The sequence below is a fragment of the Pipistrellus hanaki genome, assembly GCF_964339955.1.
Source record: "Pipistrellus hanaki genome assembly, chromosome: 9".
In the NCBI taxonomy this organism is placed as follows: domain Eukaryota; kingdom Metazoa; phylum Chordata; class Mammalia; order Chiroptera; family Vespertilionidae; genus Pipistrellus; species Pipistrellus hanaki.
This window is the reverse complement of record NC_140511.1, coordinates 40,078,198-40,104,005: the sequence shown is the minus strand read 5'-3', so window position 1 is coordinate 40,104,005 and position 25,808 is coordinate 40,078,198. Positions and strand designations below refer to the sequence as shown.

The window sequence follows — 25,808 nt, the reverse complement described above, 5'->3', positions numbered from 1 at the left end:
AATGATCTGAAATATGAGGAAGCAAAAAACACCCAACCAGAAGAGCCAAAAGAAAAAAGAATCCAAAAATATGAAGATAGTGTAAGAAGCCTCTGGGACAATTTCAAGCATACCAACATCTGAACTTTGGGGTTACCAGAAGTAGAGAGAGAGCAAGATATTGAGAACCTATTTGAAGAAATAATGACAGAAAACTTCCCCTATTTAGTGAAAGAAACAGACTTACAACTCCAGGAAGCACAGAGAACCCCAAACAAGAGGAACCCAGAGAGGACCACACTAAGGCACATCATAATTAAAATGCCAAGGGCTAAAGCAGTAAGAGAAAAGCAGTTAGTTACCTACAAGAAAGTACCCATATGACTATCACCTATTTCTCAACAGAAACTATGCAGGCCTGAAGGGAGTGGCAAAAAAAAAAAAAAAATACTTAAAGGGATGACCAACAAGGACCTAAAACCAAGATTACTCTACCCAGCAAAGCTATCATTTAGAATTGAAGGTCAGGTAAAGAGTTTCACAGACAAGAAAAAACTCAAGAAGTTCACCACCACCAAACCAGTATCATATGAAATGCTGAAGGGTATTCTTTAAGAAGAAGAAGAAAAAAAGAAAAAGATAAAAAAAAAAAATATGAGTAACAAAATAGCAACAAATACATCTATCAACAATTGAATCTAAAAATCAAACAAGAAATCTAATGGACAGAATAAACTGGTGAATAAAATAGAATTAGAGGCATGGAAATGGAACAGACTGATGATTCTCTGGGGGAAGAGGGAGTTGAGGGGACAGGGAGAGATTAAACAAAGATCTTATAAGCATGTATGCATTACCTATGGGCATAGACAATAGGGAGGTGAAGTCCTGGGGCAGGGCAGGAACTGGGTGAAGGAGCTATGAGGGAAAAAAGAGGGACATCTATAATAATCTCAACAATACAGATTTTTAAAAAGGATTATTTGATTAAAAACAACAACAGTATTATACAAGCATAAAGACATAAAAATATACTAGAATAGAATAGAGCAGAAATAAACTGCTGCATGTATGGTTACAATTTTATTGTTTTTTTAAATATTTTTATTTCTTTCAGAGAGGAAGAAAGAGATAGAAACATCAACGATGAAAAAGAATCATCAATCAACTGCCTCCTGCATGCCCCCTACTGGGTTTCATGTGGAACATGTGCCCCACACATATGGGCACAATTTCTGACACGTGTGTGGAAGACCGTTCAATAGAGAAAGGACTATCTTTTTAACAAACAGTACTAGGAAAACTGGATATTCACATAAAAAGAATGAAGTTGGACCTTTACTTAATACCATATACAAAAATAAACACAAAGTGGATCAAAAATCTAAATGAAAGAACTAAAGCAATAAAACTCTTAGAAGTAAACATAGGGGGAAATCTTAATGACATTGGATGGGGCAGTAATTTCTTGGATATCACAACAAAAGCACAGACAACAAAAACAGACAAATTGACCTTCATGAAAATTTTAGAATTTATTGCATCAAAAGACAATATTAACAGAGCATAAAGGAAACCCAAAGAATGAGAAAAAATAATTATAAATCATATATCTGATAAGGAATTAATATCTAAAATACACAGAAAATTAAATCTCAACAACAAAAAAACAAATTCAAAAATTGTCAAAGAACCTGGATAGTTCTTCTAAGATGATTATGTATGGCTAAGAAGCACATGAAAAGATGCTCAACATCCCTAATCATTAGGGAAAGGCCAATCAAAACTATGAGATACCATCTCACACTTACCAGAATGTGGAAAAACTGGAACCCTTCTGCACTGTTAGTTAAAATGTAAGACACTATAGCCACTGTACAAAACACTGTAGGGGTTCCTCAAAAAATTAATTAAAAAATATAATATGATACAGCAATCCCACTTCGGGTTATATGTATCCAAAAGCAATGAAAGCAGGGTTTTGAAGAGATTTATGTACCCAGGTTGGTAACAGCATTATTTACTACAACGAAAATGTAGAAGCAACACAAGTGACCATCAACTGATGAATAAATAGGCAAAATTTGGTATGTATACACAATGAAGTATTATTCATCCTTTTTATGTCAGTCACTTAGGATAAGAATTATTTAAGTGTTCTGGAAAAATTTAAGTCATAAACTGCAATACCAAAAAAAAAAAAAAAAAGAGAGAAAAAAAGGGAAAGAAAATAGATTAAATAATTGCAGCTTAAAATGTCTAAAAATTCAATTAATAGAACTAAATGAATTAAAATGGAATAAAAATATCACTCAAAATGACTAATATGTTAGACTTACAAATGAAATATGGTATCTACTAGTAAGCTAAATTTAAAAACTTAATAACTAGGTTATTGAATTTGAGTACTTATTTTCATTTCAACCAAAGTTATATGTTTCTGGCACACAAAAAATCACTTTGAGACATAAAATAAACTTATACTTAATAAAAAAGAAAAGGGAAAGTAAAAATATTTTCATATAAAGAAAATATTTTTCATATCCAGCAGATCTTTACTATAAGAAAAATTAAAAAATGTTCTTAGGCAAAAAGATACTTGCATCTATACAAAAATATAAAGAGTGTGAGATATAATATGTAAGTAAATATTTAAAACATTTTTAATTTTTAATAATATTGTTGACTATGTAAAGCAAAAATTAATAATATATTCTGAGATTCATGACAGTAACAGGTCAAATTGTAGGAAAGGTAAAATAAAAGCATACTGTTAATTAAATCTTTGGGTCAACATGGTGAAATAGTTAAACTCTGTGCTTGCCTTTTCTCAAACCATATCAAAATTATAACTAAATTACAGAACACCACCCATGAAAATCCCTAATTTTAGCTAAACAGACTCCTATAACTAAGGATATAAAGAAGCCACACTGACACTGATAGGAGGGGTGGAGATGTGAAATAGTCTGGTCCCACTCCTGAGTGTGATGGCTAAGAATTGGGGAGGGATATCTTGGCTGCAGAAGTCTCCCCTGAGGAGCAAGGTGTTCTAATCCCACAATAGGTTTCCCAGCCCAGAGCACCAGAACCAAAAGAGGAGTTCCCACAACGTATATCTGTGAAAATCAGCAGGGACACAGTCTGATGAGGCAGGATTTGCAGAAGACTCAGGCACCCTCTTAAATAGCAAAAAAAATCAGACCCACCCACTCACACCTTCCCCTTGAGCTCCAGGAAAGGGGCACCAGGGTGTCTGGAGTAGAGCTGAGTTGTGTGGCCCCAAGCAAGGACCAGAGGAGCAGCTCTCCCTAATAGTAAAATGCCTGTGGGCTCCATTGTTCTGTGGAGCCCTCTCCACACAGAGCATGCATCATATCTGAGTCTCCATTGATCTAGTTAACTCAGCTCTCATCCCACCCTGGTGATTTTCTGAGATCTTGCCCCACCCAATTCATGCTCCCAGAATGAACCTCTGTCAGAGACTAATCCACACAACAGGCAGCCTGGGTTCCTTCTGCAAACTTCTCTAAAATCTCTGAAAGGTCCTCAAGCCCCAAACTAAAAGCAGCTGGCCTGGGCATGCCCTGTACCTTTTGATAAGCAGCCCCACGCCTGGCACTGGTAGCAGCCAGCCTTGGTTCACAGCATAACCACTTCCAGATGCCTCCAAGCCCAGCACAGGCAGCTACCAACCACAGATCACTTTGCAGCTCCTACCAGGTAGCCCCAGGCCAGACACAGGCAGCAGCTGGCCTTGGCCTGCACCAGAGCCCCTTCAAAGAGGCCCCAGAACCAACACACCTTGTGTACATCTTCAGATCACACCAGAGTACCACCCAATTAGCTCCAAAACGACATACCCGAAGGGTGAACTCAGCACGCACCAAAGCCCTGCTAAAGTGAATCCCATTCAGTGGCGTAAGCATCTGCACACAGCTTTCTGCTGTAGTCACAGCCAGTCCTCACAGCTAATCAGCCTGTGGATGAATCCCACCCACTATATGCCAACTGCAATCAAGGCTCAACTACCACAGGAGAGCACACTTGGCCCACACAAAGGACGCCTCTGGAGTATCCAGCTCAGGCAAACAGAGAGACTGTGCCACTGGGACCCACAGGACATCTACTACATACCAGGTATACCAGTTAATACTGCGGATTTTTTTCAATAGATGGAGTTACACATATGTTGATATATATGCAATTTGATAAAGGACATATTTTGTATGTTTCCACTTGTATGAGTGGAATAGTCAAGTTCATAGAGACAGAAAACAGCAGTTGCCAGAGCCTCCGGGGAGGAAAGACCAAGGAGTTATTATCTAATATGTACAGAGTTTCAGTTTGAGAAAAATGAAAAGTTCTAGAGATGGACGGTGCCGATGGTAACAAAACAAGATCAATGTACTTAATGCCACTGAATTGTAAAACTCAAAATGGTTAAATGGATAAATTTTTATGTTAAGTGTATTTTTACTACAATAAAAAGATCACTACGGTAGATAACTTCTTAATAATTCTCTCTTCACTCTCTAGTTGGGGGAGTGAGGAAAGAGATACCTCTTATTTTCAGGGCGGGAATGGAAGACAGGGATCTGCCCATCATCTCTAGGACCAGAGCCCCAGGCGGGGAGGAATGGCTTTACTGTGATGTTCACCTGCTCTAGTCAACATATGTTGGGCTACAATTCTCCCCATTTTTTTGCTAGAGAAAACAAAAACAAAAACGGGGAGATGTGGAGGGGACTATTTTTTTCCATCTGCAGCTGTAGGTGTTTTCTGGGTTTCGGGTCTCTACAGAGCTCATGTAGGGATGTATAAGGAAAAGCAAAATAAAACAACAAAAATGGGGAACTCACTACCTATTTGCTATTTCCTTCAGTCTTATGAACCCTAGCCAGTCCACCTTCATTCCTCCACCTTTCAGAGTCTTCTGTCAGTAGCTTTGTGAATTCTGCCAAGTTTTTAAATTTTTTTTTTCAATATTATTCTTGGAGAGGATATGGTGAAAATTTTTTACTACATTTATTTCATCTGGAACAAAAGTTCCTTCCATTAGCTACACTTGCTATGTCTATACTGACTGGGTCCGCTTTACCAATTTAAGTAGTTAACCATATTTTACCACTTAGTAATTGATATCACATTTTTCCTGTTTAAGTTACTGGTGTGATATTCGTGTCCTGACTGATAGGCACTTTTTGGTAATGATGAAGCCTAGACTATGACCATCCATGTAAATGGTGGAGTATGTGGAGATGGTCACTGGAAATGAAGATGCCATCAAGGAGAGAAACTGAGGAGTTGGAAGGATTATCTGCATCACAGTTGAAGTCACAGAAACAAGAGAAGAAAGGCCAGGAGCTCATTGGCTCAACACCTTTACTACATTATGCCATGACCACCAACCACTTCCACAAATGAACCCAGGAGCTCTGACAGGACATCCTGTTTCAAAACCCCAATCTGAATATTCTGCACAGAACAGTTGCCATGGTTGGGTAATGTCAGGAAATGTAGTTCCAATTCTGGCTTTATCATGTACTTCCATCCTTATGACCTGACCATACATTTCCCTTCATTGAATCCAGGTTCAAACCACATTTCCTCATTTTTGAATTAGGTTGTTCATTTTTCTGTTTGCCTCACAGAAAGGCTGTGAAAGGAGTTTGTACACACCACTACCCATCTCCATGAGAAGTCTCTGTCACAGATTGCCAGATGAATTTTTCTAAATCACATATTTTAAAACAATAAGAAATCTGTGGAAACCTATGATGGCTTGCCCATTACACATTTAAGAATCTCCATGATCAAGTCCCAGTGACCTTGCAGCCATACCTCCTCCTCACATGACCCTCTCACGTCCCCAAGCATATCAATTTGCCATCCATACAGGTCAGCTCACTGATCTACAAAGCTGTTGATTTTTTTTACTTAGATGCCTTTAAATAAGTTGTTGTCTCTGCCTGGAAAATACTCTATCACCATATCTTTGTGTAAAGTAATATTTATTCTTCAACACTCAACCAAAACACAATTCTGAGTACATAGGTCAATTTTCATATAATAGGCAGTGACCTTTTCCTCCATGTTTGACTTAATCTTCTCGGGAAGGGACATCCAAAAAATGGTCATATACTGTGGGTATTTGTAAACATGCCATGTCTCCTTCATTGGCTGGGAACAACCCTTTGGCAGGAGTAGAGTGTACTCATTTGCCTCTCAATAGCACTCCAGAAGGAGGCCTAGAATATAGTAGGTGTCCAGGGATTGTTAGGTAAACATATTGCTAGATAGTTTTAAGCATAGCTTGTAATGGGGCCAAATTTGAATTATGTGTGGAGTCTATACATAGTATGTATGATTTATGACCCTATAATTAAGAATGTAGTGGTATAGATATATGCTTGCAAGGGAGAAGTGTCTCGTGTGTGTGTGTGTGTGTGTGTGTGTGTGTGTTTGTGTACACGCACGCGTGCACAAACTATGTGCACATTGGCATAGGAACACAGGAGAAGCTCCCTGAGACTTGTGCTCTTACACCTTGGCCCATGCTGGTTATCTTCCATAGCACTGACCTTATATCTTCCCCACCCAGCCCCTGCTTTCCTACCTTAAGACTACATCAGTCTCCAGCCCAAAGGCCCCGTGTTCAACAGCTTTCTCAAAGGCCATCACAGTGTTCTCCGGCGCCAGCTGCAGAAGAAAAGGTCATCAGACCCTTTGCCTCAGTTTCTCCTCCCAGCATGCATTTTGTGGTAGATGGAAAGCCCGTAGTGAGCCCCTCCCTCCTACCCAATAGATCTGGGACTGTGCTCATCTGAGGCAATGTCACTGGGCACAGTAAAGAGGAATGGACTGAGAGTTAGGTGACCTGCTGGATTCAAGTCTAACTTCTACGATTATCTTTATCCTTTTCATCAAAAGCCCATCCATTTTCCTTTACAGAGATTCCTATAGTTCTGAGGTCCTTATCTCTCACCCATAAGCTCATGCACACTAGTACTCACCCATGTTCATCATGCTCAGACCTACCCTGGGTGCACCTCTATGTCCAAAGAGGCTTGGCTTGGGTCCCAATTTATTCTCATTCTCAACGCAGGGAGAATAAAATCCCCATGGCACCACAAATAGAAATAAAAGGATAATAAAAAAAGGTAGTCCAATAGCCACTTGTGCAACTGAAAAAGTTGGAAGGAGGGGGAAGTGAGAAAAAATTATAGATAAAGAGGAATGGAGACCCAACCCAAGTAACTAACTATCCCAAAGCAGCCGCCAGTAAACACCCAGTGCATGGGCTTCAGTGCCTTGTGGACTCCCTGATTTACTCGCTATTTACATCACATCCCCATCTATTTTCAGTGATTAGAAAGTACAGCACTATCCAAATGTAAGCATTATTATTAAGGCAATAGTATTTTAATGAAAATATCCAGGAAATAAATTGTGCAGGAGGTGGAAGGACGTGAAGGAGAGGGCTTGTTAAGGAAGACCTTCTCAGGAGTAGTAGAATGGCTGGTGCTGAGAAAGCCCTGAAGCCTATAAAGATCAGCCCAAAATGGCCCTATATAAAAGGCAGTGCAGGATAGTGAAAGAGGCCCTGGCTAACAGAAGTCTGAGTTCAAGGCCAGACATCGCAGGGGTGGGGAACATCTGGCCCAAGGGCCATATAAGACCAGTGAAATCATTTGGTCTGGACCTGCCAAGGTTAAAAGTTTGACCAAATTTAGCAGGCTGATATTTAAGCTGATAATTTTGTATGGCCAGCGAATTATGATATAAATATCCAAAAGGCCTTTGGCAGATAAAAGGTTCCCAACCTTGGTCTAATGTGTGATTAAGGACCACTGCTTAATCTCTCTGCATCTCCATTTTCTTCATTCTGAAAAATAGGGCTATTTTGCTGCTAACCACTCCCTCATAGAGTTGATTTACCAACAATAGGTACTCAATAAATACTATGCATTTACCCATCTCTTCCCTCTCTCTCTCTCCTTCTCCCTCTCCCTCTCCCTCTCCCTCTCCCTCTCCCTCTCTTTTTCCCTCTCTCTCTCTCTCCCTCCCTCCCTCTCCCTCCCTCCCTTTCCCTCTCTTTCTCTCCCCCTCCCCCTCCCCCTCTCCCTCCCCCTCTCCCTCCCCCTCTCCCTCTCCCTCTCTCTCTCTCTCTCTCTCTCTCTCACACACACACACACACACACACACACACACACACACACACACAGCTCATCCATAATACTTGTCATTACTAGCCACTCCCCATCACTTATAATTGTAAACCTCTGAGGATTTTACCTATTTGTACATTTTTAAGTTACTATGCATACTTCAGTCACTTTCAAATCTGTATCTCCAGCTCTAACCTCTTAGCTTTGTGAGTCTAGCACATGTCTGGATTCTTTTTATCTTATGACGTTTACTCAGGTCTCTTCTGAATCTAGCTAAAATTTCAGAAATGAAAAAGAAAAAAGTTCATTATTGTTACCTTTAAACTTTTGCCCCAAAACATTTCCTACAATTCACCATCCACATACAAATACAAACAGGTACAAGCACTCACAATGCCAATATTAGAAATACAGTCCTTCTCTTGTCTCTGTCCTTGTACAGTCAGGGAGCGAACACTCCCTGTGTAACCAATAGTAAACAGAGATACATAAAAAGAAGATGCTACTGGCTCCTCAGGAAGGGTGCTGAGAGAGAACTCCATTCTCAAAACAATTTAATGTATATCTCTGACTCTTTTTTGTTTCTATGGCATTAGGGCAAAGGATGGGGAGCAAACCAGAGGCAGAGGGAGATGTTTCTGCTTTTGCTCCAAGCTCCCAGGTATGACAGGGACTCGCCGAAGCTGCTTTGCATTACTAAAGCATAACTAGGCATATCTGGACCTCATATAAGTTCATTAGTTGAAACTAGTAACATTTGAATACAATATAAAGAAACTGTGACTAGTACTATCACTCTGGCAAATAAAATTAAAATGGCCTCTACCCTGCCTCCAACCTTTTTCCATTGCCAGACAGTCACTGTGTAACATCAAGGCGATCATTCTTACTTTCCCAGGAGAATCCCTCTTTAGAAGAAGGCCTGTTTGACCAGGAAAATGTTCTGACAGGCCACATGGGGTTATGAGTTTGACAAGGAGCATGCCTGAGTAATAAGCTAAATGAATTTCAAAGCTTCATAGTGGTGGCTATCTACCATGCTGTGTTTGGCTGAGTAGAGTATGTAAGCTAAAGCCAGGACATACCTTCTTGTTCCAAATGGATCAAGTAGTAGGCCACAGGCCAGGAAAGGAAAACCATCAGAGTTATCATCGTCAGATGCATATGGGGAGCAAAGACCTGGGAGAAAGCCAAACGTCAGGTTGACCACATTGGACAAATAGTGCTCAACCGACAGGATGATGCTTACCTTCAGTGAGAGCCCCAATGTCAGCCACCTGTCACTCCAGAAAACGCATAAAATCGTCAGAAAAAATGTGCATACCAAAATCACTAGTATGACGTGGATCTGCAGAAACAAAACAAAATCTCCTCACTTTCAGGCACTAGGCTTGGGTCAGAACTGTCCTTGGGAATTGTATGTGTGTCCCCACAATGGCAGGGGCATTCTTTCCTTATTATTTTAACCTGACCACCCTGCAACTCCCTAGTATAGAACCAATCATTTACCTTCTTAGCTCCCAAGTCTTTGTTTTGTAGCACTGCTGGAAAAAAATCACAGTTACTTGGTCTGATGCCTTTACTAATTATCACCTCCAACTCAGTTGGGCACACAGCAATGCTTGGCATCTTTCACTCAGTCTCAACCATGGCCATTACAGATATTCACTAATTTTTTTATTCAACTCAATATAGTCACAAGTAAATAATATTTTGTGATTAGCTTTTCTTTGTACCTTTCCCCCAACAGTCTGTAAGCTTCATGAAATCAAGTAAAATATTTATGATTATATCTTCCCTGCCTTGCAGAATGTCTAACACAATATGCTAATTAGACAGAACATCCTTCCAGATGAAGCCAGGGCTATGAGGGAAGCCCAGGTCCTGGGTGCCTGCTGGGGAAAGGAAGGCCTTACTCTTCATATGTATATATGTATGTATGTGTATGTATGTATATATACATGTATATGTATATATGTGTATATGTATATATATGCACACATGCATACATTTATATATACCTATATGTGTGTGTGTGTGTGTGTGTGTATATATATATATATATATTTGATTTTTTATAGAGGAAGGGAGAGGGATAGAGAGCTAGAAATATCAGAGAGAGAAACATGAATCAGCTGTCGCCTGCACACCCCCTACTGAGGATATGCCTGCAACCAAGGCACATGCCCTTAAACAGAATTGACCCTTCAGTCCGCAGGCTGAAGCTCTATCCACTGAACCAAACCGGTTAGGGCTATGAGGCCTATTCTTGCATGAATTTTGTGCATCAGACCTATAGTATGATTATAATGAAGCTGAAAGTTTTCTATTGCCTAGTTACATCGTAGCCAATGTAATGTCATGGTGCTATGCATTAGTATTTGTGTTGATGTCGGTGTAAACAAACCTACTGCACTCTAATGTAGAAAAGCACAGTATCTTTTCTATGTTTAGTTGTGTGTAAATACACTAATATTGCCTACAGTATTCAGTATAGTAACATGCTGCACAGGTTTGTAGCCTAGGAGTGATAGGCTATAATATTTAGGATTGACTAGGTACACTCTTTGATGTTGCAACAATCACAAAATCGCCAAAGAATGAATTTCTCAGAGTTCCTGTTGTTATGTGACATATGAATGTATAGGCCTATCTCTCCTGTGTACATAGATAAAAAAAATCTTAACTTATTAGCAAACTAAATATGCATCAAAACACAAATATATAAGTGTCAAACAGACATATATGAGTCTCACGGGATTCTGTGACCTTACTCAACATCAGCCTTAACTAGTGATTTAAATACAGGCAATTATAAGACACAGATAAAACAGTTTCCCTTCGAGAAACCTGATCCAGCCAAATGCAGATATTCATAAAAAGTTCTTTTCTCCAGCGGCTGACAGGCTGGGAGCGGCCAGGCCCGGAGCGGCCGGGACCGGAGCAACCGGTCCCAGAGCAGCCGGGTCGGGTGCGGCCAGGCCTGTAGCAGCAACAGCCAAGTCCAGAGCAACTAGGTCGGGAGCGGCAGTGACCAGACCCGGAGCAGCTGGTTGTGGAACGAACCAGAGCAACAGAGGCCAGGCCCGGAGCAGCCAGGCCCGAAACAGCTCGCTCCTCGCCAGTACCTGCCCACGGCTGCCTCTCAGACATGGCTGGAAACTTTTGCGGGAACTTGAGGGTCTGCTGAATCAAGTGATGAAGGCTTAGATCTGGATGTGTTGAGTTAGTATAGCGCTGGGGTGTTGATCTGTGAGTGCCTTGGGTGGGGCCTGGATGAGGCTGGTTGACCTATTTGAAAATGTCTTTTGTGTGAAGTGTATCATTGGGCATGTGGAGGTATTATTGATATGAGAAAATGCTAAGTAACAGATTTACTATCTGAAAAGGGATTTACTATCGGGGAAAGGGAGGGAGGAAGAGACTGAACATAAACTGTGCACCTATGGATGAGGACAATGGGGGATGGGGAGGGGGCAGAGGGTTGGGTGGGAACCTGGTGGAGGGGGGAAGAAATGAGGAACCTTTGTAATAATATGAACAATAAAGATTGATTTAAAAAAAAAAAAAAAGTTCTTTTCTCTCCTATACTAGGATACATGCTGGTTTTAAAATGTGCCGTGTGTTTTGGGCAAAGTATGTGGAAACACTGCTCACAGAAGGAGCCTTTATAGTTATGAAGCATCCATCCTACCTAATAAAAGAGAAACATGCAAATTGACTGCACTGAAAAACCAAGATGGTGGCATAGGTAAGCAACTAATCTGCCGCCTCACACAACAATTTCAAAACTACAACTAAAAGACAAAACGTCTATCACCCAGAACCACGGGAAAGCTAGCTGAAAGAGAAAGGAGCACAAGCACTGAAAAGCTGAAAAGTCTAGGTACGGAGGCACATGAATCGGGCTGGTGGCAGGCGACTGGGCACAGCTTTTTTTCAACCCAAAGGGAAACAAGCTCCCGATCACTTTAAAATCCAGTTTCTGGGGTCATTCGGGGGACCCAGACGCCTAAGGGGAGAAGCTGGTCTGTCAGCCATCGGGTCTGAAAGTGAGGGTGACTTTTTTGCAGAGGTGCACGCAGCAATCATTGTTTACTGCATTGGAGCACCGGGACTTGGAAACGCTGAAAGGCAGAGCAGCTGACAGCAGCGCCCTGCCCCACACATTCTACAAAACCGCCGAGGCTCCACACAGTTGCTTTTGCATAAGCAGCAAAAATGCTGAGAAAAGGAAGGAGATCTCAAACAAAAGAAATGGAGGAGAACAAAAGACTGGATATAGAGTTCAAAACCACGGTTATAAGGTTTTTCAAGAATTTCCTAGAAAAGGCCGATAAATTTAACGAGACCATCGAGGATATGAAAAAGAAATTAAACCAACTAGAAATTAAACATACACTTACTGAAATAAAAAATATTGTACAGATTCCCAACAGCAGACTAGAAGAACACAAGAGTCAAGTCAAAGATTTGGAATACAAAGAGGCAAAGAACACTCTTTTGGAGAAGCAAGAAGAGAAGAGAATCCAGAAAGTTGAAGACAGTGTAAGAAGCCTCTGGGACAAGTTCAAGCATACCAACATCAGAATTATGGGAGTGCCAGAAGAAGAGAGAGAGCAAGACACTGAAAACCTATTTGAAGAAATAATGACAGAAAACTTCCCCCACCTGGGGAAAGAAATAGACTTACAAGTACAGGAAGCACACAGAACCCCAAACAAAAGGAATCCAAAGAGGACCACACCAAGACACATCATAATTAAAATGCTAAGAGCAAAAGACAAAGAGAGAATCTTACAAGCAGCAAGAAAAAAAACAGTTAAGTTACCTACAAGGGAGCACCCATACAACTGTCAGCTGATTTCTCAACAGAAACTATGAAAGCCAGATGGGAGTGGCAAGAAATATTCAAAGTGATGAATAGCAAGAACCTACAACCAAGATTACTCTACCCAGCAAAGTTATCATTCAGAATTGAAGGGCAGATAAAAAGCTTCATAGATCAGAAAAAACTAAAGGAGTACATCAGCACCAAACCAGTATTATATGAAATGCTAAAAGGTGTTCTTTAAAAAGAGGAAAAAGAAGAAAAAAGTAAAGATAAAAATTATGAACAACAAATACATATCTATCAACAAGTGAATCTAAAAGTCAAGTGAATTAAAAATCTGAGAAACAGAATAAACTGGTGAATATAATAGAATCAGGGGTACAGAATGGGAGGGGATTGATAATTCTCAGGGGGAAAGGAGTGTCTGTGTGGTGGGTACCGGAAGGAACTGACAAAAATCATATACCTTTGGAAGAGGATGGGGGGGGGGGGGAAGGTAAGAGCAGAGGGAGGAGTGGGGACCAGGTGGAGGGGAGCTATGAGGGGTGGTAAGGAAAAACAATTGTAATAATCTGAAGAATAAAGATTTACTTTTTAAAAATAAAAAATAAAACAAATTGACCGCACCTTTGCTTTGCCCACAAACCCCGCCCACCATCAAATCAGGGTGAGTATGCAAATTAACCCAACCAAAATGGCAGTTAATCTGCATATCCCAGCCAGAGTGAAGACTGAAAACGGTGTAGAAAGAAGCCAAGCTGCAGAAGAGAGTGAAGCTGTGGAGAAGCAAGCAAGCTGAGTGGCAGAGAAAGGAGGGAAGTAGGTGGGCTGGGGAAGAAGGGAGGAAAGCAGGCGGGGCAGCAACCACAGCAGGAAGCCCTATTGCAGGAATCTTCCTGCAAGGGGCATCTAGTATCTTATACAACTCCAACTAGCCATGTCTCAAAACCCTACAAATCTAGAAATTCCAGGTTTCTTTACAATATGGAATCCAGATATACCAGGTTATATCCTGCTAGATATCTTCATAGATAATGATTCTTATTATATTTGGCTAATAAATATCTTTATAAATGTTTCCCGGAAGGTTGGGTTATTAGCATGTTTACAAGGAGTTTGGATTTAGGTCATTCTTCTTTGGGTATGAGGTAAAAGGGGAATGTGTTATAGGCCTGATGCTAACCATGTCCTTCCAGATTTATTCTGAGTACTACACTAAAACTAATACTTCAACTCAAACAAAATTTCCCTTGCCAACAGAAGCAGCCTCTCCTCCCATGTCTGATAAGTCTAGTCCTTCGCTGGTGTGAAAATGTATTGAATGAGTACACCTACTAGAGCTTCTGAATTCATTTATCAGAATCCAGGTATTATGCATCTCAATTGGTTCTATATCTGAAACCGTGGCTCAACAGTAGCCTATGCTTAATGAAGCTGGTGTTACTATATAAAAGGCAGTATCCAAACATTTATTGAGAAAAGTTTTCTGTATTTTTTTTATCTTCCTTATTAAGGTATTATATATGTGTCCTTATCTCCCCATTGCCTCTCACCACCCCACTTATGCCATCACCCTCCTGTTGTCCGTGTCCATTGATTAGGCTTATATGCATGCATACAAGTCCTTTGGTTGATCTCTCCCCCTTATCTCAAACTGCCCCTACCTTCCCTCTGAAATTTGATGGTATGATCGATACTTCTCTGTTTCTGGATCTGTTTTTATTCACCAGTTTATGTTGTTAATTATATTCCATAAATGAGTGAGATCATGTGATATTTCTCTATCTCTGACTGATTTATTTCACTTAGCATATTTTCCAGTTCTATCCCTGCTGTTGCAAATAAGAATTCCTTCCTTTTTACTGCAGCATAGTATCCCATTGTGTATACGTATCACCATTTTTTTAATCCACTCATCTGCTGATGGGCACTTACCCTGTTTCCAAACATTAGCTTTGGTGAATTGTGCCGCTATGAACATAAGTGTGCATATATTCTTTATGGTTGGTCTTTCTGATTTCTTGGGATATATTCCTAGAAGTGGGATCACTAGGTCAAATGGGAGTTCCATTTTTAGTTTTTTTTTTTTTTTTGAGGAAACTCCATACTGTCCTCCACAGTGGCTGCATCAGTCTGCATTCCCACCAGCAGTGCATGAGGGTTACTTTTTCTCTGCATCCTCCATAGCACTTGTCATTTGTTGATGATAGCCATTCTTGACAGGTGTGAGATGGTACCTCATTGTCATTTTGATTTGCATCTCTCGGATGATTCTTAACTTTGAGCATGTTTTCATATGTCTCTTGTCCTTCTGTATGTCCTCTTTTGAAAAGTATCTTTTTAGATCCATTGCCTATTTTTTTAAAAATATATTTTATTGATCTTTTACAGAGAGGAAGGGAGAGAGATAGAGAGCTAGAAACGTAGATGAGAAAGAAACATCGACCAGCTGCCTCTTGCACACCCCCTACCGGGGATGTGCCTGCAACCAACGTACATGCCCCTGACCAGAATCGAACCCAGGACCTTTCAGTCCGCAGACTGATGCTCTACCACTGAGCCAAACTGGTTTCAGCCCATTGCCTATTTTTTTTAATTGGATTGCTTGTCTTCCTTTTGTTAAGTTGTATGAGTCCCCTATAAATTGTGGAGATTAAACCCTTATCAGAGATAACATTGGCAAATATTCTCTCCCAGGTAGTGGACTTTCTTGTCTTGTTGATGCTTTCTTTTTCTGTGCAGAATATTTTTATTTTGATGTAGTCCCACTTGTTTATTTTCTCTTTAGTTTCCATTGCCCTAGGAGCTGTATCACTGAAGATATTGCTTCAGCATATGTCTGAAAATACAGCCCCAGTGAATGAACAAACACGACCTATATAACAATTTCTTCTCCATTGTGGAATGGGCAACTATGACCATGGTTAAGTTTATTCATAAGTATCTTAATTTTTTTGTTGTAATGGTAAATAGGATTACTTGTTTAGTTTCTCTTTCTGAGAATTCATTATTGGTGTATAAAAATGCCATAGATTTATGGGTGTTAATTTTGTATCCTGCTACACTAGCAAATTCATTTATTAAATCCAGTAGTTTTCTAATGGAGTCTTTAAGTTTTTCTATGTACAATATCATGTCATCTGTAAATAATGACAGTTTTATTTCCTCCTTTCCAATATGAATGCCTTTTAGTTCTTCTGCATGTCTTATCGCGCTGTGGCTAGGACTTCCAGTACTATGTTGAATAAGGGTGGTGAAAGTGTATATCCCTGTCTGTTTCTTGTTCCTAGGGGAAAAGGTTTTAGTTTTTGCCCACTGAGTATGATGTTGGCTATAGGTTTGTCATATATGGCCTTAATGATGTTGAGATATGATACCTCTAATTCCCACTTTGCTGAGAGTTTTTATAAAAAAATGGGTGTTGGGAGCTTGAAGATGGCGACCAAACAGTCGGACTTGTTCTGACTCTGGTCCCAGAACAGATAAAAGTAGCGTCTGAGTCGCTCAGGGAATGTTGATTGGCAGCTAAGGGGCAGCGGAATTCTCAAGGAAGGTAAGGAAGTGTCCGCTGGACAGGATTTCCTGACGGGGCAGCCAGTGCTGCGGCGGCCGCAGCGAGCTCTCCCGGCGAGCTCTCCTGGAGGGAAGGCTGCACCATATTACCAGGAAAGGAGGAGCATCCCTGAGTCCTGGAAAACCCACAGCGGAGAAGTCCATAGAGCAGCTGAGATGCCCGAATTGGCGCAGGTGCGTGGATTCAAGGGAGTTCTTCGGTCACCCACAGAAAGGTCAGAGTTTGCGGGGATAGCCTGAGGGATCTGGGTACCACGGTGCAGGCAGCTATGGTAGCCGGGGAGCTCCGACCCTGCCTCCACGGAGCGCCACGCTACCGCCCGCAGAGCTGAGCCCAAAGAAGGCTGCAGCGACACCTAGTGCTGGGTTTGACGTAATCCTCCCCAGAAGCGGGACTTTTTTAAAACGCCAGGGGACAGAGTGTTAAGAATTGCGGCTGTCCCGCCAAGGGTGGAACATCTGGACACCTTGGCGCCTGATCCTCTTTACCCCCTTGCTTCTGAATACTAGGGAAGGTCTGCCCAGTTGGGCATATCTGGGGAAATTGCAGGGGGAAATTGCCTTCCTAGAAACAAGAGATCAGAGCCAGAAGATAGTCTGGGAGCCAGCTGGCACTCTGCCAGCTAGAGCCATAGAGAAAGAAGGCCAGAGCAACCAAAAAGACTGGGAGGTCAAACCGGAAACACTGACCCTAAGAGCTGAATTACAAACTGCCTTTTTTTTCTTTCTTTCTTTTCTTTTATCTTTTAATTAATAAAAAATAAATGGACACAAATAACTAAGATATAGCCTACTTAAAATTAAGGATTACCTTACAAATCTGAGGTGCAGTGGAATGCTGGGAACTACAAGACTGTCTGGTCCGAGAATCAGGAGTGCCAAATACATTAACAGAGGAAGTGAATGACCACTACTGGACATTTTTATGCTAATTTTACTATTCTTTATTTTATTTTCATTTTTTACATCTTTTATTTAATTTTCATTTTTTATATCTTTTACTTAAAAAACGATTTTTTTCTTTTTTCCTTACTTGATTTTACCTTTTTAATTATTACATTTTTCAATCTCTATCATCACTATTACTACTGCTATTTTGAAATTTTTGTTTCTTTCTTTTTTTTTTCCCCTCTCCAGTACCATTTTATTTTTTCTATATTTTACATTGGGAGTAACCTTCATTCTATTTTAATCTCTACTACAGCATCATTCAACCCTATCTCATCTCAACTCGACCTTTACACCATCACTCTCTTACTAAACTTTACCCTTTTAGTCTACGGTTTATCCTATCCCTTTCCGGCTTTAGTTTTTCCTCTATTCTTTCTGTATACCCCCTGCGAAAGCTCTCACTATACTTATAGACCCAAGTTCCAACCCCTGATCCATGTGTATAAATACCAATCTCTGCACTATATTAACTAGTTAAAAAACAAAAACAAAAAACTGTTCTCCCCTCTATCCTTTTTGTATTGTTTGTGTAAAGGTTGATTATTGTGAATTTTTATGCTTGTTAGTGAAATTGTTATGCTTATTCCTTTGTTGTTATTGTTGCTTTCTTTTTTTTTAAATTCTCTGTTTTTGTTTGTTTCTTTTACTTCTGTATATCATAGCATTACTTAATAATAGGGGATATTGTAGTTTGTATTAATCTCCAAGTATTGTTACTGGCATTGGCTGGGTTCAGTGGTTGTTCTATGGCAATTTTCTCCATATATATATATATATATATATATATATATATATATATATATAGTTTGTTTCCCATTTCTCTTTTAGTTTGCTTCTTCTTCTTCCTCTCTCTCTCTCTCTCTCTCTCGCTCTCTCTCTCTCTCTTTTCTTTTTTCCCCTGTTTTCCACCTTCATTTTGTCATTACTTTTTTTCTTCTTTTTCTATCTCTTTATCCCTCTTATTTTATTTTATTTACTTAATTTTTTTTAATTTTAATTTTTTTTAAAATTTTTCTTTATTTTATTTTTACCTTTCTTCCTTCTCTCCTATCCCCTAAGTTGCCTTTCTCTAGTGGTCACCTTTATTAGAGGTTATTAATATTGTAAATACATTACTCTTAAGTGCCTCTTGTGTTGTACCTGGTAGTGTTGTATTTTGTACCTTTAAATCAACACAGGAGAAGGAACACCACATAACTAGACATCCTGAAAAGAGAGGCCATGTGGAGACAAAAACATAGTCCGCACATTAAAGAAAAGCAGGCATCACCAGAAAAGGAAGTAAACGAGTCAGAGGCAAGCAGCCTACCAGAGCAAGAATTCAGAATAATGATCATAGGATGGCTAAAAAGGATGGAAGAGAAATTTGACAATAACCAAGAAGAAATGAGGAAGAACCATGAGGAATTGAAGAAGTACCATGAGGAATTGAAGAAGAACCAAGAAGAAATGAAAAATGACATCGCTACCATGAAGAACTCAATAGAAAGCATCAAGAGTAGACTAGATGAAGCAGAGGACCGCATCAGTGAGCTAGAAGATAAGATGGAAAAAAATACCCAAGTAGAGCAGCTTCTAGAAAAAAAAATTAAAAAGCAGAAGGAGAGCCTACGGGAGCTTTGGGACAATACAAAACAAAATAATATTCGAATAATAGGGGTTCCAGAAGGAAAGGAAACTGAGGTAGACATGGAAAAAGTATTTCAAGAAATAATGACAGAAAACTTTCCTGACATAGAGAAGAAAAAATCCACACAAATCCAGAGTTCCAAGCAAAATGAATCCCAGAAGACAGACTCCAAGGCACATTATAATCAAATTGGCAAACAACAACGACAAAGTAAGAATCTTAAAAGCAGCCAGAGAGAGACAGAAAGTTACATACAAAGGAACCCCCATCAGATTAGCAACTGATTTCTCAACAGAAACTTATCAGGCCAGAAGGGAATGGGATGAAATATACAAAGTCATGCAAAGGAAGGATCTGAATCCAAGAATACTGTACCCAGCAAGGCTATCAATCAAAATTGAAGGGGAAATCAGGAGCTTCACAGACAAAAAAAGACTGAAGGAATTTATCTCCACCAAACCAGCAATGCAAGAAATGCTAAAGGGTCTACTATAAAAATAAAGAAATAGGAAGTGAAGAAGGAACACGGGTATAGAATAAAAATGGCGTCAAATGAGTACCTATCAATAATAACCTTAAATGTAAATGGATTAAATGCTCCAATCAAAAGACATAGGGTAACAGATTAGATAAGAAAACAAGACCCATACATCTGTTGTCTACAAGAAACCCACCTCAGAAAAAAAGATGCACACAGACTGAGGGTGAAGGGATGGAAAAAAGTTTTCCAGGCAAATGGAAATGAAAAAAAAGCTGGGGCAGCAATACTTATATCTGACAAATTAGATCTCAGAGTGAAGGACATAATAAGAGATAATGAAGGCCACTTCATAATACTAAAGGAAACAATCCAACAAGAAGAAATAACCCTGGTAAATATATATGCACCCAATACAGGAGCAACCAAATACATAAAAAAAAACTGCTGGAGGACATTAAGGGAGAGATTAATAGCAATACAATCATAGTTGGAGATTTTAATACCCCACTGTCACCCTTCGACAAATCATCTAAACAAAAAATCAGCAAAGAAATATCAATCCTAAATGACTCACTAGACCAGACGGAATTAATTGACATCCTCAGAACACTGCACCCCAAAGCCACAGAATATACATTCTTCTCAAGCGCACATGGGACATTCTCAAAGATAGACCACATTTTGGGACATAGGCAAAGTCTCTTCAAATTCAAGAAGATAGAAATCATATCAAGTATCTTCTCAGACCATAATGGCATAAAACTGGAAATTAACTATAATAAAAATAATCCAAAGAAATCAAACACATGGAGACTAAACAGCATGCTATTAAACAAGGACTGGGTTACCAGAGAAATCAAGGAAGAAATTAAAAACATCCTGGAAACAAATGACAATGAAAACACAACAATCCAAAATCTATGGGACACAGCAAAAGCAGTTTTGAGAGGGAAGTTCATATCCTTACAAGCCTATTGCAAAAAACTAGAAATAAGGGTAACAGATGATCTAACTCTACAACTCAAAGAGTTAGAAAAGGAGCAACAAGAAAAGCCCAGTGTAAGCAGAAGGAAGGAAATAACAAAAATCAGAGCACAGATAAATGACATAGAGACCAAAAAAACAATACATAAGATCAACAAAACCAAGAGCTGGTTCTTTGAAAGAATAAACAAGATAGATGAACCTCTAGCCAGGCTAACCAAGAAACAAAGAGAGAGGATCCAAATAAACAAAATCAGAAATGAAAGAGGTGAAATAACAACAGACCCCACCGAAATACAACGGATTGTTACAAAATACTATGAACAACTCTATTCCAACAAACTGAACAACCAGGAGGAAATGGACATATTCCTAGAAAAATACAAACTTCCAAAACTCGATCAGGAAGAATCTAAAAATCTCAATAGACCAGTGACTTGGGAAGAAATTGAAACAGTCATCAAAAAGCTTCTAGCAAACGAAAGCCCAGGGCCAGATGGCTTCACAGGAGAGTTTTACCAAACATTCAAGGAAGAACTAAAACCTATCCTCCTCAGACTATTCCAAAAAATCCAAGAGGAAGGAACACTTCCAAACTCCTTCTATGAAGCCAGCATCACCCTAATACCAAAACCAGATAAAGACAACTCAATGAAAGAGAATTACAGGCCAATATCCCTCATGAACGTAGATGCCAAAATCCTCAACAAAATTCTAGCAAATTGACTCCAGAAGAACATCACAAAGATCATACACCATGACCAAGTAGGATTTATCCCAGGAATGCAAGGTTGGTACAATATCCGCAAATCAATAAACGTGATACATCACATAAACAAATTAAAAGATAAAAATCATATGGTCATATCAATTGATGCAGAAAAAGCATTTGATAAAATCCAACACCCTTTCCTGATAAAAACTCTTAACAAGGTGGGAGTACAAGGATCATACCTCAACATAATAAAAGCTATATATGATAAACCCACAGCCAACATTATACTCAATGGGCAAAAACTAAAACCATTCCTTCTAAGAACAGGAACAAGACAGGGATGCCCACTCTCACTACTCCTGTTTGACATAGTACTGGAAGTACTAGCCATGGCAATTAGACAAGAGGAGGAAATAAAAGGCATCCAAATTGGAAAAGAAGAAGTAAAGTTATCCTTATTTGCAGATGACATGATATTGTACATAAAAAAAACCAAAAGACTCCATTAAAAACTAATTAACTTAATAAATGAATTTGGCAATGTAGCAGGATACAAAATTAATGCCAAGAAATCCATGGCATTTCTATACACCAACAGTGAAACTACAGAAACAGAGGCTAAAAAAGCAATTCCATTTACCATCGCACCAAAAAAAATTAAGATACCTAGGAATAAATTTAACTAAGGAAGTAAAGGACCTATATGCAGAAAACTACACGACACTGAAAAAAGAGATAGAGGAAGATGTAAGGAGATGGAAGAACATACCATGTTCATGGATTGGTAGAATCAACATCATCAAAATGTCCATACTTCCTAAAGCAATCTATAGGTTCAATGCACTCCCCATTAAAATACCAATGGCATATTTCACTGACCTAGAAAGAACTCTCCAAAAGTTCATTTGGAACAATAAAAGACCCTGAATAGCCACAGCAATCCTGAGAAAGAAGGGTAAAGTAGGAGGGATCTCAATACCAGACTTCAAACTGTATTACAAAGCCACTGTTCTCAAAACAGCCTGGTACTGGCACAAGAACAGACATATAGATCAATGGAATAGAATCGAGAACCCAGATATCAACCCAAATCACTATGCTCAATATTTGACAAAGGAGGCACGAATATACAATGGAGTCAAGACAGTCTCTTCAATAAATGGTGTTGGGAAAATTGGGCAGACACATGCAAAAGAATGAAACTAGATCACCAACTTACACCATACACAAAAATAAACTCAAAATGGATACAGGACTTAAACATCAGACGGGAAACCATAAAAATACTAGAAGCATCCACAGGCAGCAAAATCTCAGACGTATGCCAAAAGAACTTCTTCACTGATACTGCCCCTAGGGCAATGGAAGCTAAAGAGAAAATAAACAAATGGGACTACATTAAAATAAAAAGCTTTTGCACAGCAAAAGAAACCATCAACAAAACAACAAGAAAGCCCACAGTGTGGGAGAACATATTTGCAAATAACACCACTGATAAAGGTTTAATCTCCAACATCTACAGACAGCTGATCCAACTAAATAAAAGGAAGATGAATGATCCAATTAAAAAATGGGCAATGGACCTAAATAGAATATTTTCAAAAGAAGACAGAAGGAATGCCAAAAGGCACATGAAAACATGCTCAAAGTCACTAATTATCCGAGAGATGCAAATCAAAACAACAATGCGGTACCATCTCACACCTGTCAGAATGGCCAACATCAACAAATCAACAAACGACAAGTGTTGGCGAGGTTGCGGAGAAAAAGGAACCCTCGTGCACTGTTGGTGGGAATGCAGACTGGTGCAACCACTGTGGAGAACAGTGTGGAGTTTCCTCAAAAAACTGAAAATGGAACTCCCATTTGACCCTATTTGACTCCTAGGAATATATCCCAAAAAACTAGAAACACCAATCAGAAAGGATATATGCACCCCTATGTTCATAGCAGCACAATCTATAATAGCCAGAATTTGGAAACAGCCTAGGTGCCCGTCAGCAGATGATTGGATCCAAAAACATGGTACATCTACACAATGGAATACTATGTTGCCATAAAAAAGAAGGAATTCTCATCATTTGCAGCAACCTGGATGGAATTGGAGAACATCATGCTGAGTGAAATAAGCCAATCAATGAAAGAGAAACACCACATGACCTCACTCATTTGTGGATAATAAAGATCATTATAAACTGATGAACCAAAAGATAGATATAGAGACAGTAAAGCAACAAGCAGTTTGTCAAATTACAGCCGGGAGGGGAGGAGGATCTGGGGGAGATAATAGATCAACCGAAGGACTTGTATACATGCATATAAGTACAACCAATGGACATAAAACTCTGGGGAGGGAGGGGATGTGTGGGAGGGAGGGAGGGGGGCAAAAAAAAATCAATAAAATATGTAAATAAATAAATAAATAAGAAAGAAAAAAAAAGAAAATTAAAAAAAAGGATGTTGGCCCAGCAGGTTTGGCTCAATGGATAGAGTATCAGCCTTCGGACTGAAGTGTCTCAGGTTTGATTCCAGTCAAGGGCACATGCTCTGGTATTAGGCTTGATCCCCAGTACGGAATGTGCCTGAGGCAACCGATCAATGATTTTTCTGTCATCATTGATGTTTCTATATCTCTCTACCTCCCTTCCTCTCTAAAATCAATAAAAATCTATTTTTTAAAAATGGGTGTTGGATTTTGTGAAATGATTTTCTGCATCTATTTGATGTGATTATGTGATTTTTGTCTTTCAATTTGTTAATGTGATGTATCATGTTTATTGACTTGCGAATATCGTACCAGATTTGCATCCTTGGAATAAATCCCAATTGTTTGTGGTGTATGATCTTTTTAATATATTGCTGGGTCAGATTTGCTAATATTTTGTTGAGGATTTTAGTATCTATGTTCACCAGGGATATTATCCTATAATTATTTTTTTTGTAGTGTCTTTATCTGCTTTTGGAATTAGGATAATGTTGCCTTATAAAAAGAGCTTGGAAGTATTCTTCCTCTTGGATTTTGTGAAATAGTTTGAGAAGTATAGGTATTAGTTCTTCTTTGAATGTTTGGTAAAACTCCCCTGTGAAGCCACTTGGATCAGGGCTTTTGTTTGCTGGGAGTTTTTGTGTGTGTTTGTGTGTGTGTGTCGGGAGGGGGGCGGGGGGTATTGCTTCTATTTCATCAGTTGTTATTTGCCTACCTTACATGTTTTAATACATGACTCTCTCAGATGTATTTGTGCATTAAGCAGGGAACGCTTTGTTGAGATACAGCTGTACAGACTGTTCTAACTTCTAAGGGAGACACCAAGGGAATCTCTCATGTCACCATTCCTCTGATGTCATTCTCCATTCTAATCATTCTTAAATTTATATTTCCAGTTAATATGTCTCATTAGAGCAACAGTCAATGTAAGAAGACAACTCAGAGATTTTGACATGTTCCTGATTTCAGAAAATGTATCGAACCCATGCCTGAAACAGTTTAGAAAAAGCAAAGGCTATAGCTGGAGCGTCTCAAACACATGGCAGAACAAAATAATAGTTATGATGGAAATGACCTACGTGATCACAAAAGGGGCTGGGGAGGAGCAAAGATGCCTGCTATCTAGGAATCCTTTAAGAGAAGCCATATTGGTGCCATTTAAAAAACTCTAGATAGAGGGACTTCACCAGAAAAAAATTCAGGGGATATAGGAATACAGGCAATGGCTCCACCAAAAGAATTTTAGTCAAGGTTCTCAGCAGAAGGGCCTCTGAAAATACACATAGAAAAAGGCCATGGGGTAAAGAGCCAACAACTGTGCATTTATCTGGTTCTGATGGATCAATCCCAGATGATCTTCTTGCCCTTTCTGGTGAGAACATGTTCTTTTATCCTGTCTCCTGTACCCCTGACCCTCCTTTGGTGAAAGAGAGGTAATAATACCATCATGCTCTCTCCACCAGTGGAGGCTTCCACCACTGGGGAGAGGGTAAGTCTTATAAAGTTGGAGTCTGAGCCGGGACTGGTTTGGCTCAATGGATAGAGCGTCGGCTTGGGGACTGAAGGGCCCCGGGTTCGATTCCGGTCAGGGGCATGTGCCCTGGTTGCGGGCATATCCCTAGTAGGGGGTGTGCAAGAGGCAGCTGATTGATGACTCTCTCTCATTGATGTTTCTAACTCTCTATCTCTCTCCCTTCCTCTCTGTACAAAAATCAATAAAATATATTAAAATAAATAAATAAATAAATAAATAAATAAATAAATAAAATAAAGTTGGAGTCTGGGACATTACAATGAACTGAATTTTTAATGACTGGCAGGAGAATGTTCTTGTCACTATGTAGGACTAGGAAAGTAACGGAGCTTGCCTGAGAACAGTCACAGAGTGAATTTAATAATGAGTGGTGAGAAAAATAAAGCTTGGATTCAGATCATTCAATGATTTTTCTCTCATTGTGAAAATCAGTCACATCTGTTAGAATTTCATGAGTTCAGTTAAAACAGA

General features: G+C 39.4%; 1 protein-coding gene across 1 annotated transcript in view; it reads right to left on the bottom strand.

Moving 5' to 3' along the window:
* Window positions 1-25,808, bottom strand: part of GDPD4 (glycerophosphodiester phosphodiesterase domain containing 4) — a gene marked incomplete at both ends in the record, with an annotated part of 71,423 nt that overhangs the window by 35,021 nt on the left and 10,594 nt on the right. The window contains 3 exons of the mRNA XM_084894136.1: window positions 6,599-6,681; window positions 7,021-7,166; window positions 9,236-9,329. Of these exons, the coding sequence (XP_084750262.1) occupies window positions 6,599-6,681; window positions 7,021-7,166; window positions 9,236-9,329 (323 nt within the window). The remainder of the gene's footprint in view (window positions 1-6,598; window positions 6,682-7,020; window positions 7,167-9,235; window positions 9,330-25,808) is intronic.